Source organism: Suricata suricatta, chromosome 3, assembly GCF_006229205.1.
Source record: "Suricata suricatta isolate VVHF042 chromosome 3, meerkat_22Aug2017_6uvM2_HiC, whole genome shotgun sequence".
Lineage (NCBI taxonomy): Eukaryota > Metazoa > Chordata > Mammalia > Carnivora > Herpestidae > Suricata > Suricata suricatta.
In genome coordinates this window covers 76,109,230-76,127,608 of record NC_043702.1, presented here as the reverse complement: position 1 = coordinate 76,127,608, position 18,379 = coordinate 76,109,230, and the positions used below count along the sequence as shown (strand labels likewise).

Sequence of the window (18,379 nt, the reverse complement as noted above, 5' to 3'; positions counted from 1 at the left end):
TACACAAGTAAAAGCTCATGTATTATAGAGTAGGGGGACACATGCCTCTGGCCAAGCCTAGCTCTCCTCTTCCAGACCTAGTACCTGGATTCTCCTGGACCACCCCACACCAAAGGAGCTGTTAACCTGGTTAAAGGTCCACAACAGTTACTCTGTTGCAGCAACAACAACGAGGTGGGCTGTTCAAATTGGCATGTGTGCTGCAGGCAATCCTTCACTTCTTGTGTCTGATTTGGTAATGAGATTACCAGGCAGGGTTAGCTCCAGGGTGTACCTGAGCCTCGCCTCAATGCACTGTTTCTGTTCCTCACAGACCTGGTGTTAGCTGGAGGTCTTGTCTCAGGCTTCAGTGTCAGATGGCCCCTGTCATGTATTCTCTACCCTAGCATTACTAAAACTCTGCATGATGGATTCTGAGCCCTCCTGTGGCTCATTAGTACTTTGTTTCCTTTTTGCTTTGATTCCTTGCAGGCAAGTCCTTCATAAATACCTGAAGGAGTGAAATGCTCACAAAGCAAGAACAGGGCGTTCCCAGGTCCTTGACTACACTATTACCCAATATTGTTAAAATCCAAACACTCTCCATTCTCACCCCAAGCCGATTGTTATTCTAAATCAACTGATAACTTTTTCAGGCAGATGTAAGATGTTGACGATGGCAAAAATGATACAAAAAGAAATTTTTTAACTGACTTTGAAAGTTATTCAGAAATGCACAGTCAGTAGGCAAAGCTGTCCATCACTGCCCCCCGGTCTTTCTCTATTTCATATCCAGCCTTACTTCCCTTTTGGGAACAAACTTAATATTTATGGCTCAAAGTTTCCAAGACTGGTACTCCCAGAGTGCTTCTTATAATTCTCAGGGAATACCATACATTTCGAGATAATTAAGAAACAAAACCACTTACATCGCTCTGTAGGTCGTAGGCCTTTCTTGCCTGGATAACATCATTTTGATCAGGATGACATATCCATTGGTGCAGGTAATTACGGTAATCGATATCACTGACAAGTTCCTGCCCATGTTTGGCAGCCAACACGGACACCATATCAGCAGGTATATTGATTTTGGCCTTTGTTTTATGATAGTCTTCTTTGTATAGTCTGTCATTCTGAATCTGGCCTGCGTGCTCAAACCAAACCAGTTTAGGATCATCTCTCATCGTTGGAACGCCAACATAATGACCTCTTTGCTTTACATGTTCAGCTTTGTATTTCAGCTGGTAGGAGGAAAAGATAGAGATTCCATCAGTTTTGACAAGCGCTCAAGGCAAAGGGGGCTGGAAACATTGGCATTCAGCCCCTCAGCCTTTTGTCAACTGTCTCCCTGAGAATAAATAACAAAAAGCACTGAAATAAGTAGATATGAAGAAACAGCAATTTAAAAATAAAAAATATATATTTGTTTTCTAATTCTACCTGTATCTTATTTGAAAGCTTAGAGATTTTAAGGAAGTGAGGGACTAGAAGAAACAGTAAAGCACTCAAACAATAGCTTTTTTTTTAATGTTTAATTTTGAGAGAGAGAGCATGAGCAGAGGAGGAATAGAGAGAGAGGGAGACACAGAATCTGAAGCAGGCTCCAGGCTATAAGCTGTCCACACAGAGCCTGATGTGGGGCTTGAACCCATGAACCGTGAGATCATGACCTGGGCGGAAGTCAGACACTTAACCAACTGAACCACCCAAGTGCCCCTTAAACAACAGCTTTTAAAGAAGCCAAAACTCAACTCCCACAGCCTCCAGGAAGGACTAGAAGGGACCAGAGACTCCAACCATCTCTAAGCCCAGCCAGGCCTGCTAAGCCAAGGAACACTCCAACGTGCACTCACACAAAGATAAATTACCTCGCTCTGAACATCACTAGAGTGATGGGCATGGACAAATGGCACCGCATCTGGAGGCAAAATGTAACCTGTAGCTTTCTGCTTCTCCCAGCCTTCTTTGTAGAGATACTGAAAGACAGAGAGCCACAACAGAGGCTTAAGTAAGGGGTCACAATGGGGGATTGGTTGTGTGCATACATCTCCCACAGTTATATTATGTCTTCTGTCCCCACACAAAGTACCAGGCATCTGGCTAAAATCCATACCTGGTCCAGTATCCGGGCTGCCTCCTGGGCAGTGTGCAGCAGGGGGGTTTCTGTGAGGGTGTACTTTGATTTGGTATCATTCCAATCTTTCCGGTATTTAATCTGGAAATGAGAGGCAAGAGGGTAAGTTACTTGACGTTCAGAAAACATCATGTTGTCCAAGCAAATGCAAGCATCAACTCAATGACTACAATCTGTATCTCAGACAATGACTGCATGCTGAGCTTAAGTAGATGGAAAGCTTTGGAAATGACATTTCACGACTGGGCAATTTTAGAACGACAGCCATGTACTTACATCATTTAGGATCTCACCACTTTGTTTTGCAGTCACATAATCAACTCTGTCATCCACAGGAGTAAAGTTGAGAGTTTCTATTTTTGTGCGATATTTTTTCTATAGGAAAGAAAATATCTTTCAAACAGTTGTAGTTTCTGGTCCTGTCTGAGCTGAGAAAGAGATACTAGATTTAAAGGTGTAGAGTGCCATATTTAATGGCACCTTCTTGGCAATTTGGCCTTTGTCTTAGCCATTTATTTTTTTAACAACTGAGTGGTTTCTTACACCTCCAAAAGATTTTAAAGTAGCAGGTTTGCTTAGCTATCAAAGTCATGTAATATAATATTCTGTGTATCATGATATTTATTTTAAACTGTATAAACACCTCCCAAGTGTAGTGTCATTGCTGACAAAAGAAGTTTTCCAAGTATACCATTCCAAGCATCAGTATTTCCAAATATACTGGACATAATGTTATGGATGTGGCCCCATGATGTGATAGGGACAGTAGAGGATTGCTTTGGGAAAAAATATGTCTGGCTTTAATGACCGCAGTTGCGATTATAAACATTGCTGACGGGACATGACTGCATTTTGGCCTGTGTGTTTTCGTTCAGTCTCCCAGGAAATGCACTAAATGGCAAGGTAAAGTCTTGGAATACCTCACTGAAGATGTCTGCAGCATGTTTGGCGTGATTGACAGAAACGGAATCAGTCGGCATCCACCCGATCCCACGTAACCATTCCAAGTCAGCCTTGTAGACAGCCTGTGAAAACAGAGCCAGGGGATTTCAGCGACTCTGGTCATATGGTTCCATTTTTTTCTACCCATTGATTTGATGGAGAAACACAATAGAAGGATGACATACTCAGGCAGCAGGGAAGGTAACATAAGTAAATCCATTAGGAGGTCAGATGGCATGAAAACTGGGAGACATATTTTCTATTTAAAGGGGGTTAGACTCAATTCAGCTCCAGTTATCGTTGCCAGAGGGTAATGCATGCCCGGGGCTTCATTCTCCAATTTTTCTAACGTAGTAAGAAATCCTAGATTTGTATCCCAAATTTCCTGATTTAAAAACCTTGGCAACTTAACTCAAGATTTTTTAAACACAACATCAACTGGAGAAGGCCTACATCCTTTCCATGGATTGCCAACGTTGTACCTTTGTTGCTACTTAAATTCTATAAATAGTATTTTCACAGTGGTTGTCTATGCTGTCACAATTAAGATTTATAGTCACACAACCATACATTCCTTGATACAAAATCTAGCTCTTTCACAGCTTTGATGATTTTTGACACCATACTATATGGTTTAACTAAAAACAAATCCTTGGCTGTATAATGACATGAAGTAATATATAAAATTTAATGACTTTCTAGGAGTCATGGGAAAATGAGAAAAGAGCTCATGCTAAAATGTAGCCCACTCAGGGCACCTGGGTGGCTCAGTCGGTTAAGCCTCTCACTTTGGCTCAGGGCATGATCTCATGTTTGTGGGTTCAAGCCCCACACTGGGCTCTGTGCTGACAGCTCAGAGCCTGGAGCCTGCTTCAGATTCTGTGTCTCCCCCTCTCTACCCCACCCCCTCTCATACTCTGTCTCTGTCTCAAAAATAAATAAAACATGACAAAAATTTAAAAAATAAGATAAAAAAATGTAGCCCACTCACATCACTTTGCAGTTCGTAGGCTTTCTTGGCCTGAATCACATCATTCTGGTCAGGCATGCATGTCCATTGGTGGAGGTAATTGCGATAATCAATGTCGCTGACCAGAGTCTGGCATTTTTTAGAGTGCAAGATGGAAAGCATATCTGCAGGGCTCTGGAACTTGGTCTTCCATTTGGCCCAGTGCAGCCGGTACTCTCTCTCATTCTGAATCTTGCCAGCTATGAGGGCCCATCGGATCTTGTTGTCATCCCTGGCTGTGGGGGTTCCCACGTAGTGTCCCTTCTGCTTCTCATGGTCAAGCTTGTATTTGTACTGAGGATGGAAAAACAAAGCAGATGGTCACAGTATGGGCTCTTGGTGTACCTAGGATGTTTGCTTAAAAACTGAGAAGTTAAACAAGGCCACACTTACATCACTGGCAATCTCCCTGGAGGCCTTGGCAGCCTGGATGGGGATGGCATCCAGCCGCACATCACAGCTCATCTTCATTTCATCCCAACCTTCACGGTAGATTTTCTGAAGGGGAGAAAAAGATAAGGTATCATTTTGGATTCAAATGTACCAATAACCAATTAAGTAGAATTAATATCAGAGCGGTACAGTTTTGAAGTCCCAGAATTGGTTAAAAAGAGAATAGGTGAAAGAATAATTCCATATTATGCTACTGGAATATGAAATTGTGTATGGAGTCCAAAGATCTCGGCTTGACAAGAATTATTTCTTTTTAATTTAAATTATGGCCTCTGTGTAGTTTTTCATAGTTTATATAATAGCATTTAGCTAATTCTTGTATTGGTAGCACTGGGACAAGGTTACGGTCAGACATTAATGAGTGATTACTGGATGTCTTTAACAATTCAATTTATTTAATTTCAAAATTCAACTCAATTCTGTAATCTTCAGAATTATACGCTTTTTATATTTGCAGGGAGGTGTTCCCCAGGATGGTTTCTTAGATTTTTCATGTGGTTGATGATGCATATTGCTTGGGAAAGTTAGATGTTCCTTCTGAAACACAGTTGTATGTTAATAGCCATTAAAATTTTTTTTAATGTTTATTTATTTTTGAGAGAGAGAAGAGGGGGAGGGACAGAGAGAGAGAGGGCGACACAGAACTCAAAGCAGGCTCCAGGCTCCATGCTGTCAGCACAGAGCCTGATGGGGGGGCTCAAACCCATGAACAGTGAGATCATAACCCGAACCAAAGTCAGAGGCTTAACTGGCTGAATCATGCGGTTCTCCAAAGGCCATTTTTTAAATGCAGCATGTTTTTGTTTATGCAGAGAAGTTAATTAAAGTAGTGACTGATTCACAGATAACTTTCAAAATATGCGTTCATGTTGAAATGGACACATTCTGTTGATGATGTCAGACTCAGAAGTAACAGTAATTTAAAGTATAATCCGAAATCCTACCAATCAATATGGAAGTTTTAGCAGTGCAGAAAGATGAATTTCAATTATCGACAGTTTCATGGGCTTTGCATACCTGGAGTATGAGTGCTCAAATTGTATCCTTGTTAGTATAGACAAGGTTTGTATGAATTTTCATCCAAGTTTTTGTACAAAAGTGTTCTCCAGATGTAAATGTATTAGAGAATATTTATTGTAAACTTGTCATGTTATTAGAATTTGTTTTTGTTTTATTACATATTTTATTATACTATTTTATTAAAAAAATTTTTTTTATATTAATAGTCTATTACCAAGTCGGTTTCCATGGAACACCCAGTGCTCTTCCCCACAAGTGCCCCTCTCCATGACCATCACCCATTACTATTTTAATTATGTATTAAATTTTTGTTTATGTGGTCAAATATATTATTTGAACTAAAAGAAATCAGGGTTTGAGACCAAAACTTCATCTACTAACTTTGAGAACATGGGTCAACTTCTAAATCATTTTAAGTTTCAATTTTCCCATCCGATAAAAACAAATAGCACATATATTTTATTTATGTGACTAAAGATTAAATGAGTTAACATGAATTTGGTGATTACCTAAAAATTATATACAAATATCCTGAAAAAGTGGTGCTTTTCAAATGATAGAAACAGTTTTAAGTAGTGGGTTTTATCAAGATTATAGTAATGGTGACACCCATGTTTTAAAAAAATGTACGTTTTGGTTAGCACTCAAATGGTAGGTTTGATTTCCTCCAAAGCACAAGCCATTCTCATTAATGTCTTTTTACTTTTAATTTTAGAGAGCGTATGAGCAGAGGAAAGGGGCAGACGGAGAGCGAGATTGATCTTAAACAGGCTCAACATTCAACACAGAGCCTGATGTGAGGCTTGATCCCATGACACTGGGATTATGACTTGAGCAGAAATCAAGAATCAGACACTCAACTGACTGAGCCACACATGTGTCCTTCATTAATATCTTAATATCAAATATCTAAATATCTAAGTTTGTAACTTTACTTTTGGCATAGTTTCAAATAGTAGTCTTGCTTACATCAAGATATCAGATGTAGGATTTCGGTATTTCCAGCTAAGAAATACATCATCCAAAGGAGAGGACATGGGACTTTCCCTAATTGTCCAGCCAAAGAAGCCTCTGGATGGAAAAGAAGAGGCTGAGACTCTATTACTGCCGTGGTGAAGAGTGCACTGCCTCTCCAACGAGTCAGTGGGTGATGAGTGAGCACTGCACCATAATTCTATTCTTGTCTGGAGAAAATGTATCAACACCCTGAAATTTTATTTTCTTCTCATCTCTTGGAAGAAATTGGCTCCCAAGTGGCTCATTACAATAGAGTTGATGGTGTAGTTTGGCACATGATGAGGAATCTTTGCTGGGCAGTCTCCTTCTCTCACAAAGATTTATTAATTTTGAAAAACACCACAGTCCAAACCATGGTTAACAGCATTAAGGTCGTATCCTTCTTCTCGGGTCATACTTTTTCTACACGTAAGAAAGCTCCATGATCCATAAAGATAGTACCTTCTTAAATTGTGTAGCTAGTCACTGAATTCTTTCATTTTATTAATCATATTCTTTAGCTCATTCTGTTCCTTTTTCCAGACATAATGATTTATCTTGTACATAACAATAATTTCACTCTTTTAAGGCCAATATTTATCTCTTATTCTTACTCTTATGTAATTATTTTGGCTTCAATGAGCTCACTCACTTAGCTAGTAATTCCGGCCAATATTAAATAATGGTGATATCACTGGGCACCCTTGTTTTATTCCTCACTTGCATGAGAAAGTTAACGTCCTGAGAATGAGTCTGGCTTTGATTTGAGATTTTTAGTCACATCAAGAAGATATTTATTTTTCATTATTTTACTAGGATTTTATTTTTAAAAATAAGATTGGATTTGGTCATATGCCTTTTCAAATCTATGAAAATGAGTGCGTGATTTTTTCCTTTTGTTTAGACACAGTATTAGATTTCTGAATATGGACCCTTCCTGGCATTCCTGAATGAACCCTAATTGTCTTATATCATATTCATGTACTTATTATTTTCATTTTTTAATATTTAAGATTTTCCACATTATTGGGGCACCTGGGTGGCTCAGTTGGTTAAGTGACCGGCTTCGGCTCAGGTCATGATCTCACGGTTCGTAGGTTCGAGCCCCACGTCAGGCTCTGTGCTGACAGCTAGCTCAGAGCCTGGAGCCTGCTTCAAATTCTGTGTCTCCCTCTCTCTCTGACCCTCCCCTGCTCACGCTGTCTCTCTCTCTCAAATATAAATAAAAAACATTAGAAAAAAAAGATTTTCCCCATTATCAATCTATAGTTCTCATTTGGGGAACTATCTTTGACAAGTTTTGGAAATTGTGATGGCTTTCCTTCTTCCCTTAGGCTCTATAGTAGTTTGGTTATTTCTTGAAGTTCTGAAAGAATTCTCCTATGAAATAAGAGATCACCCTGACATGTGGGAGGAGGGAGAAGAGTCTTTAATAATCCTCTTAATTTCTCATTATACATCTTCATTTTTTTCTGGGCTCATTTTGGCAATTTATGATTTCCTAGAAAATCCCCTATCGAGCCAGGTTTTAAAATTAATATGTATAGGGGCACTTGAGTGGCTCAGTCAGTTAAGCGTACAACTTCAACTCAGGTCATGATCTCATGGTTCGTGGGTTCAAGCCCCGCATCAGGCTCTGTGCTGACAGCTAGCTCAGAGCCTGGAGCCTCTTTTCAGATTGTGTCTCCCTTTCTCTTTGGCCCTCCCCTGCTCACGTTATCTCTCTCTCTCTCTCTCTCTCTCTCTGTCAAAAAAAAATTTTTTTAATCTAAAAAATTTTTAAAAATAAAATTAATATGTATAAAGTTTTGCAAGGATTCTTATAATTATTTTGTGTTCATCTGACTGTTGGTAATGCTCCTTTCTTGTTCGTGGGTGTCTTCATTCCTCTTTCAGCTTTCTGTTCCTTATTCCTTTCTCTCTTTTTGTCATATTGACATTGGCTCACCAGTAACTGGCCTTGCTGGGTGACTCAGAGCCAAGGATCTGCTCCTGTCCTCATCCTTTTTTTAAGTTTATTTTTTTTTTATTATGAGAGAGACACAGGGAGAATACAAGCTGGGGGAGGGGCAGAAAGAGAGGAGAGAGAATCCCAAGCAGGCTCCATACTGTCAGCATGAGCCAGATGTGGGGCTCAATCCTACTAACTGTAAGATCATGACTTGAGCCAAAATTGAGAGTCAGAGGCTTAACTAACTGAGCCACCCGGGTGGCTCCTGCTCCTTTCCTGGTCAAGGGCTTATGGTAAGGAGTCTTCTGCATGCCCACCCAATCTTTTCTCTCTTGGCCATGAAGAGTTCCCTGAGATATCATAGCACCAATAGGGTGGCCTTACAAACAAAAAGGGAGTCTGTTGAGGTACTTACATTGCTCACATTAAGAGCATTGGCTCTAGCAAGATTAATTTCTGGAGTATCCGGCATTATGTGGATCGTAGTTTTATCCTTGTCCCAAACTTCTCTGTACTTTGGCTATGGAAAGACCCAACAATAACAAAATTACTTTGCAACTCGTAGTTCTGTGAGTTCCAGGGCACAACTTCCAACTTTTCGGATCTAAACTCTTTTCATATTAAGAAGAAAAAAAACTTATAAAAGACTTTCACATAAGTTATTCAAATTTAATATGAAATTGGTAATAATACCCTTTATTAGTACTTTGAGTTTCTGTTTAAAATTTATAAACAATAATAAAATAGCCCTATCAACATTATGTACTAAAATCTTTGCTATCATCAACATTATCTTACAAATAGATTGCCAAGTTAATTATTTATCATTTACGAGCATGATTTAATTTTAATATAGAGGGGAAAGTGACTTACAATACTAATATTTTCAGCATTGGCCTTAGCAAGGACAACTTCGGGCGTGTCAACAATACTTGTGTACTTGAGCTTCACCACAGGTGTCCGATAGACACTGTCCCGTAGGATCTCCTGGGCATTTTTGACTCTCAACACTTCGGGGGACCCTTCGGGCATCCAGCCGATGCCACGGAGCCACTCCAAGTCAGCCTTGTAGATGGCCTGCGAACGAAAATGAAGTTAAGTAGAAGCAGGGTTTTTAAGTTGTGGTAAAATAAGAAAGCAGTTTCATGTTACAGTTTATCTTCCACAAACAATAATTAAAACCAAGCATTGACAGACATATTCATCACATGCACAGCAGTGTTCTGGTCTGCTTTGTTTTCTGTAGCAGGGGAACCTTTACACACTGTAAAAAAAAAAAAAAGTGGAATGATGCAGAAGGAGCTCTCCGTGGGATGCATGGAAGACTGAATAATATTTAAGGAATATCATACTAGCTCAGGTGGGCTTTAAAACCATAATCAGGGGCTATCCAGTAAGTTCTCCACACAGCAGCCAGAATGCTCTTCAAAAAGTTTAGAATTCAAATATGATGTCACAACATTCCCCCTGCCCTCCCACATCCTATGACTTCCCATTGGTCTTGGGACAGAGATCAAAGTCTTACCATGGACTAGAAGGTGATGGTAATCTAGCACCATTCCTTACCGATTCTCCCAGCCTCATCTCATACACGCTTCCCTTTAGCCTGTGCATTCTGACTCCGATGGACTTTTGGTTTATTGTTTGTATACACATCCCTTTGCGTATGTCAGTCCTTCTGCAGGAATGCTTCCTGTGTCCTCCTCACAGAACCAACTCCTACGCTCCCTTTATATCCGCACTCACTCAGTCCTTCATTAGATAAGTTTTCCTCCTCTCTTTTTCATAGCACCATGGATCACTCTTTCTCAGACATCTGATTTTTTAATTGATATTCTCTAGTTAACATCTGTTTCTTTGTTATCAGTGTGAACTCCCTAAGGTCTGGAACCTTGTCTTGTTTCTTCGTCTTCATTCACTATTCTATCTTTAGTGCTTAGCACAGTACCTGGCACATGGTGTATTTTAATGGTATAATTAAAAATTCAGTCCTGCTGTGGCAAATAATAAATAATTTATTAAAATAGAAATATCATATGATTCAGTAATCCCACTACTGGGTATTTAACCCAAAGAAATTGAAAACGCAAATTCAAACCTATATGCACCCCTATGTTTACTGCAGCATTATTGACAATAGCCAAGGTGTGGAAGCAATCTATAGATGGATTGATAACAAAGATGTGGTATGTGTATATATTTTTTGGTTATCTAAACCTGTTTTTCCAGATCTAGATAAATCCTTAACCAGAAAAAAGTACTCTATGTTAAGCACCAGTTATTAATTTCATAAAAAATCATTCTGTTCTTGAGAAATATTATTAAAACATCTAGTTAGTAGGATACAAATATCAGGCTAAAAAGGTAGTAAGAGGAGTGAAAATATAGTAAAATTTCTATCTTAATGAAGAAGGACATTATATTTTTAGTGTGTAAAGTATGATGGATATCCAAAATTCAGATGAGGGATTCTCAAAAAGGATTACATATAGATTCTGAAGTTTGCCTTCCTCATCCTTTAGAAACCTGATTCATATGCATTCTTTTATATACTAATGTTACTCAGGTTAATGGAGAGACTGCATTTCTCTAGAAGTTGGCCTAAATCCACCAGTTGGCAATTCGTTGCAAGTGATGGATATGCTTTTCCATAACAAATTCATTCATTAGGAGAAAGCATCCCTTGAGGCTTATGAGAACCAAGTTCAAATAATTAAAAGAAGGCATTCATTCTACATAAGAAATTAATATCCTAATGGAATTCATGATTTCTAAAAGACTGGATGAGCAGAAAATATGAGTAAAACTAAATATACTTTAAGTAGACTAATGAAACACCATATTGTGAAGAATACCAAATTAAGGGAAACGAGTGAGTTTGGAACATACTGCTAACTTGTGAAATTAATTTCAAGAAAGTAGCCCTGTCATTCTTCAATTGAAGGACCATAGGAATTCTCAGGTTTAGGAAAGTACAAACACTGCATATATTAAGGAATCTATAGAAAAATGCTGGTAGCACTACTAATGGTAAGTAAGCAAACTTGATGAGTAAGCCCAGCAGTAAGCTAGACAATCAGTAAACTTGGTAAGATGTTAAAGGGCAGTGCTCATGTAAGGAGAGTCGTATTTTCCTGAGTCCTAGCAGGAGTGACCAGGCAAAGCTCTGGAAGGTTTTCTTCCTGGGGGAACAGCTCACTCCTGAGGCGCCTCGGTTGGTACTTTCTGCACAAGCAACCACTTACATCACTCTGCAGGTCGTAGGCTTTCCTGGCTTGGATCACATCATTCTGGTCAGGAAAGCAAGACCAGTGGTGCAGGTACTGGCGGTAATCCACATCACTTGCTATTGCCTGGCCTTCTTTGGCAGCACTAATGGACACCATGTCCGGCGGGATGGTGATCTTGGCCTTGTGGTCATTGTAGGCCTTTTTGTACAGCCTGTCATTCTGCATCTTTAACACATTTGCTGCCCAAACCAGTTTAGGGTCTTCTTTGGCACTGCGACATCCAATATAATGACCTTTCTGTTTCTCGTAAGTAGTTTTGTATAGATACTGGTATATGTGAACAGAAGAAAGAAGAATCATTTTTCCAAACAGACTGCTCAAAATAACTCTATCACCCTTAGATTAGCCTTTTGTGGGCCCTGTTTTATTTTTTCATTTTTCTATTTTCATTAACTGAGGTAAAATATGCAAAAATAAAATTTATCATTTTAACAGTTTTTAAGTAGACAATTCAATGACATTAAAAACTTTCACATTGTTATGCAACTATCACCACCAATCTCCAGAATGTCTTCATCTTCTGAAACTAAAACTCCATCCTCATTAAACAATGGTTTATGATTCTCCCTTCCTCTCAGCCACTGGTGATTAGGATTTTACATACTTTCTCTATGAATTTCACTACTCTAGGTGCCTCATATAATGGATATAATATAATATTGGTTATGGGCCCTATTTTTAAGTCCATACTATAAGTTTTATGATTCTTAACACATTGGTTTGTCTTCTATGTCTACATACACAAAAACATTGTGAGCAGTTCTAGGCAAGAAGTGTGCTTCTGGATTATCCCCAGTATAGGCTTATCTGGTGTTTCCCAAAATTCAGTCACCGTCTACCACCTTCACATTTTGCCACAATCAACTACCACCAGTCCTTTATATTTTAGTTTATCAGCTAGATTCTTTGTTTAAATAAATTTAAAGTTGTGAACTTTAAAAGATTTTTATTCTAAAATTTGTAATCTTATTAAGATGGGAAAAAGTCAGTATTTTTCTAGCACACGGTAAAACATAACTTTTTAGGAGCGCCTGGGTGGCTCAGTCGGCTAAGCCTCCAACTTCGGCTCAGGTCATGATCTCACGTTTGTGGGTTCAAGCCCTGCATCAGGCTCTGTGCTGACAGCTCAGAGCCTGGAGCCTGCTTCCGATTCTGTGTCCCCCTCTCTCTCTCTGCCCCTCCCCCACTCATGCTCTGTCTCTGTCTCAAAAATAAATAAAAACATTAAAAAAGAAATTTAGAACGTAACTTTTTAAAAATGCTTGTCCATCAACTGCATAAAATCATCACAGGAACAACTTATATATGCTGCACTTCAAGAAACAACAGAATTCTGGGGCGCCTGGGTGACTCAGTCTATTGAACCTTGTACTTCGGGTTCAGGTCATGATCTCACGGTTTGTGAGTTCGAGTCCTACATTGGGCTTGCTGCTGTCAGCACAGAGCCTGCTTCAGATCCTCTGCCCTCCCCCCGCCCTTTCTGCCTCTCTCCTGCGTGCACTCTCTCAAAAATAAACATTTTTAAAAAGCCCCGAATTTTTTATATCTTTATAAGGGCTATATATTCTTTATATTTTTGTAAGTGCTTCTAAATTAAATGATACTGAGAAGTTATTGCCAAGAAAATAAAAGTCTGTGCTTAAACATAAGAAAAGTCAAGCCCTGATGCAAAACGGTCACCAAACTGTTGTAAAAGGTATTTTTGAATTTGAGATTTTAAAACACGACACTAATCATGATTATCTCTATTCTACTTAAGTATAATTCCTTTGGAATTAAGTTAAAGATTAGAAAAGCATTACTAGTAGCTAGTGTTGGTGAAGTCTGGGAAAGGAGGCGCTCTTACATCACTGGCGATGTCCCTGGAAGCCTTGGCGTGCTGAATTGGGATGGCATCTTCCCGCAGGTCATACCCCGTCATCTTGACATCTTCCCACGCTTGCTTATATTGTTTCTGCAAATGGAGATTGCAGTGCCACAATTAATCTGAAGAGGGAGCCACTGAGTCAACATTACGGATGTGTTTAAGAGATCATGTTAAGTTACACTGAAAATTAGTCTCCCCTTAGAATGTATAGAATAGGCTGGTTTTGTACCAAAATTAAGTTCCAGTAGATTTTTAATAAAATTTATTAAAGTTCATTTTTTTAAAGAAGGAAATTTAGGAGACAGTAAATGATGTAAAAATCAGAAAAATATATATCATTTGGCTTTAAAAGGAAAAATCAATGATGGACCACTACAAAGAGAACCAAATATTACTATCCTTGCATATGTATGTTTTTATGTTGTTTTTGGTGAAACTAGTGCATTTTCCCTTCCAACAAAGACAAGGACACACATCTCTCTTTATAAACATGTGTGCACATGTGTGCATTTGCATGTGTGTATGCACACACAGCACTTATTAAAAACTAGAAATAAAAGGAGTGGTAGGGAAATGCCTTTTACTTAACTCCCTCTGGAGCATATCAATTTAAGTTTCTGTTAGGCCAAAAATACTGTGCAAAGCAAATGGGTGTATAGTTCCTTACGTCACTGATCTGCATGGCATTGATCTTGGACTGCAGCATCACTGGAGTGTCAGCTGGCACATTCACGTTCGCCTTCTCTCTTTCCCAGGCATCGCGATATAATGGCTGGTAAAAATGAAAAACAAACGATGGTTGATAAGTAAATAAGTCACTTACTAGATGAGTAAAATTATAGGGACAATTAGAGGTTCTCTTTAGATGTTCTCAGATATAAACACAGATCACATTTTGTTTTCATTGTGTTTTTACTTAAAAGGTGCCAATAGTGACTTCAACAAGAAGAATATATTGACGTGTGATATAATATAAATGGAAAATGAGTCAGAAACCTGGCAGTAAAATGATCCGTTTCCATTAATTCACATGTAATTATCTGGCAGGTAAACTCACAATGCCGGTAACTATGAGAATCCACATTGCTAATCAAGTTCTAGTTTTCTTGGCCCAAATAAGTGTGAGAATATAAAAAATTGGCACCACCCCTGGACTTTTCAACTTACCTCATGATTGAAAAGTAATAAAAAGGTGGCAGTTTTGTGATCATGGTATTAACTCATGGACTTATGTTACAAGCAAGACCTCAAAATGTATTCAAAGTATATTTTCAGAGTCTGTAGAATATGAAGATGCCTACCACACTTATGTCAACCAAAGAGTCATCTAAGTAAATGAAATGTGGATAATTGATTGACTATATGAAATTCTATCTGGATACATAAATGTTCAAGGTTCTACTGCTGACATTAGCAACTTAAAGTTCACAATCAGAGGCTTCTAATTAATTAAAGTTCACAATTGAGACTTCTCTAATATGTCCAAATGTATCATGAGCCCAGCTTACCTCACTGATCTGTACGGCATTGATCTTTGCCTGGATGACTTCAGGGGTATCAACAATGCTGGTGAATTTGAGGGCCTCAGGCCTTATACGATACAACCTCTCATTCAGGAGATTCTGGGCATTCTTCACTCTCATCACTTCCACAGAACCCTCTGGCAACCATCCTATACCCTTCATCCATTCCAGGTCTGATTTGTACACGTTCTACAGAAAGGAGAGGACCACAGGTACAGAAGAGTCAAATTTGCCCACTAGAGCACAATGCCAGCGGGCCACACACTACCATTATTTAATCAGGTGGGTGGCCAATCCCATGAAATAGAAGGATCAACATTAATTGTTAATATTTGGGTATTACATCCCTGGCACACATCTCTGGCAGAAGTTCACCATATCCTATAGGAACTGGGACAGGGCTGACAAGCGACATTTGTGGAATGACAGATCGCAATGGCATTTAATTTTGTTTTTATTTTAGGTTGACCGTCTGTGCTCACCACTTGGAATCTGCCCTACTGGTACTACTGAGAATAATATCTGTAAGAATTTGAGAGAAAAAGATCTTTAGATGCATATATAATGAGGAAAAAATATATATGTTTATTTATATATATCTTTATATAAATATATATACACATTTTTCCTCTACATGTTAAACACATCTGGATAAAATCCAACATTTCCTTAAGTTCACATTTGTTTCTGAAATTTAGATATCCAAATGTGCAAATGTAATGGGTTAAAATAACTGGGGGTGAGATTTTCTATCTAATTACATAGAATAAGAGAGTGAGTTTTTTGTCTAAATGAATAAGGCCTCACCACATGAAAAGGAATCCTCTATAAGAGAGAGAATGTTCAAAATAACTCTACTACCATGAAGCATACAGATTATGTTAGATGTTATCAGGATTACCACGTACGTTATGTGCCTAGGGAACACACTGTGAGGATATACAGAAACACGATCTCCCCAAGAGTCTGGTGATGATATACGTACATCGCTCTGCAGTTCGTAGGCCTTCTTAGCCTGGATCACATCATTCTGATCTGGCAAACATGTCCACTGGTGCAGATAATTGCGATAATCAATATCGCTAACCAGGACCTGGCATTTCTTGGCCTGAACAATTGACATCATGTCCAACGGCGTATTGTGAATTCCTTTAGACTTCTCATAAGCTTTCTTATATTCTCTGTCACTCTGGATCTTGGCAGCATGTATAGACCAGACCAATTTGGGGTCATCTTGTAGGGTGCGGAAACCCACATGGTGGCCCAGTTGCTTACGGTAACCTTCTTTGTATTTGTACTAAAAGTTGTGAAAAATCAGATAAAAAGACATATGAAAATAAGGCAGTAAGAGGACTTTTCATTAAATGTTTTCAGAATATCTTCCCTGCCTTAATATAAATTGGCTCAACACTGGCAGTCATTACATATTTCAGTCACTTTAAGGAAAATGGGGCAATTTTAGGTACTTTCATAGAGAACATGAATAAATCAGGAGGGAAGTAGCATGGTGAGAGTAATTACAAAAAATTATAACTAACATTTACTGAGCAATTACTAAATGCCAGACACTATTATGAGTGCTTCAAACGTATTAGGTTGATCCACGTGAAATTGCTGAATTTTTTAGTTAAAAATAATTGAGTAGTAACAACTATAATCTTAGTCTTCACAATTTCTTTGTGAAGTAGATACTATTATTATCACATATTTCAAATGTGGAAAATAAGACAGGGGGTGTAATCATGGTCCCCAAGGTTTCCTGGAAAACGGAGCATTAAGTGTGATGGTCTCCCAGGAGTACTGAGAGTACCTCAATAGGAAAAAGTCACTTGTGTGATTTTGGAGACAGATAAAAATGGTGCATATTTTAGGAATGGAAAGCAAGGTCATTGGTGTGAATGAGATGACCACAAAAGGCCTGTGGACAAGAGTCCCCATCTTGTCCACACTTGTCCTAAGTTCTCAGGACTAGAGTAAGATAGCATCTGTTTCTTTCCTATATTTGAATAACATAGAAAAGCTTGGACAAAAGGGAGAGAGAGAGAGAACTGGGAATAAGGCAGATACTATAGATTGGCTATTGTGTTTAGAGTTAAAATTGAAAAACAAGAAAACACAGAAAACAAACTGAGGGTTGATGGGGGTGGGGAGAGGGGAAAGTGGGTGATGGGCATGGAGCAGGGCACTTGTTGGGATGAGCACTAGGTGTTGTATGGAAACCAACTTGACAATAACATATTAAAGAAAGAAAGCAAAGAAAAATAAGAAGGAAGAAACAGGTAGATACAGGAGATAAAAAAAATAGAGCAGAAGCTGGAGAAAGAGAACAGCAATGCTTAAAGATTTGGGGGTAGGGGTGAGGGCTTGGCAGGATAATTATTTTGACTGTAGGTTTTTAAATTACTGTAAATGAATTTCACAAGGTTACTGAGAGCATTATGCATAAACCTCCAGTATAAATTCTTATATATAAGATGTGATTCCAGTCTTAAATCTTATATGAAAATTTCACCTGTGTATAATGTCATAAATGTTTGGGGGACAAAATGACACTGGTGAACAGTCAAATGTAATGAATTTTTCCGAGAATTCTGCATAGACTCTTCATGTTATTTTACTTCCACTCAGAAACTACTTAGAAATTATTTATACATATACCTCATCTATATAACCTTAATGTGTTTCATTCCATTTTAATGGTTTTAAATAGAGAAAGTCTTTAGTGAAAAAAAGAAATGCAATTGTTTGCATAGATTTTTTAAAGTCCCAAAATATTTGAAACGTACTCTCCCTATTTGTTGTAAGAAGAAAAAAAAACACAAGAAAATAAAAGCTGTACCTCACTAGCAATTTCTCTGGAGGCTTTGGCGTGTTTTATTTCAATGGCGTCTGCTCTTAAGTCATAGCCTTTCTGTTTGGACTCATTCCAGTCCTTTTGGTACAGTTTCTGTTGAGGAAAAACACAGGGTCGTTTACAAGAACTGAAAATAAGTGAATATCTTCAAAGTATTCAAAATAGGATTCATAAGACATAATGTAAACAAAAACAGCATAAAACAGACATTTCTGAATTCTTCTGGTTGTTGGCTATTTACTTTATGGAGTGTAGGATACTTCTGACTAAAAATTTAAAGCTAAACATCTAAGTCTACGAAATGTTTGAATATTTGTCTTTATCACAATACCAGTACACATCTGGAAATAGTCACCACACA

At 38.4% G+C, this 18,379-nt stretch overlaps 1 protein-coding gene across 1 annotated transcript in view; it reads right to left on the bottom strand.

Annotated features, from left to right (window-relative positions):
- Window positions 1-18,379, bottom strand: part of NEB (nebulin) — a 206,526-nt gene that overhangs the window by 74,301 nt on the left and 113,846 nt on the right. Inside the window, exons 83-97 of the mRNA XM_029934594.1 lie at window positions 18,004-18,111; window positions 16,150-16,461; window positions 15,150-15,353; window positions 14,309-14,413; window positions 13,621-13,728; window positions 11,730-12,041; window positions 9,358-9,561; window positions 8,900-9,004; window positions 4,458-4,562; window positions 4,047-4,358; window positions 3,034-3,138; window positions 2,390-2,488; window positions 2,093-2,194; window positions 1,848-1,955; window positions 909-1,220 (exon numbers count right to left, since the gene is read on the bottom strand). Of these exons, the coding sequence (XP_029790454.1) occupies window positions 909-1,220; window positions 1,848-1,955; window positions 2,093-2,194; window positions 2,390-2,488; window positions 3,034-3,138; window positions 4,047-4,358; window positions 4,458-4,562; window positions 8,900-9,004; window positions 9,358-9,561; window positions 11,730-12,041; window positions 13,621-13,728; window positions 14,309-14,413; window positions 15,150-15,353; window positions 16,150-16,461; window positions 18,004-18,111 (2,601 nt within the window). The remainder of the gene's footprint in view (window positions 1-908; window positions 1,221-1,847; window positions 1,956-2,092; window positions 2,195-2,389; window positions 2,489-3,033; window positions 3,139-4,046; window positions 4,359-4,457; window positions 4,563-8,899; window positions 9,005-9,357; window positions 9,562-11,729; window positions 12,042-13,620; window positions 13,729-14,308; window positions 14,414-15,149; window positions 15,354-16,149; window positions 16,462-18,003; window positions 18,112-18,379) is intronic.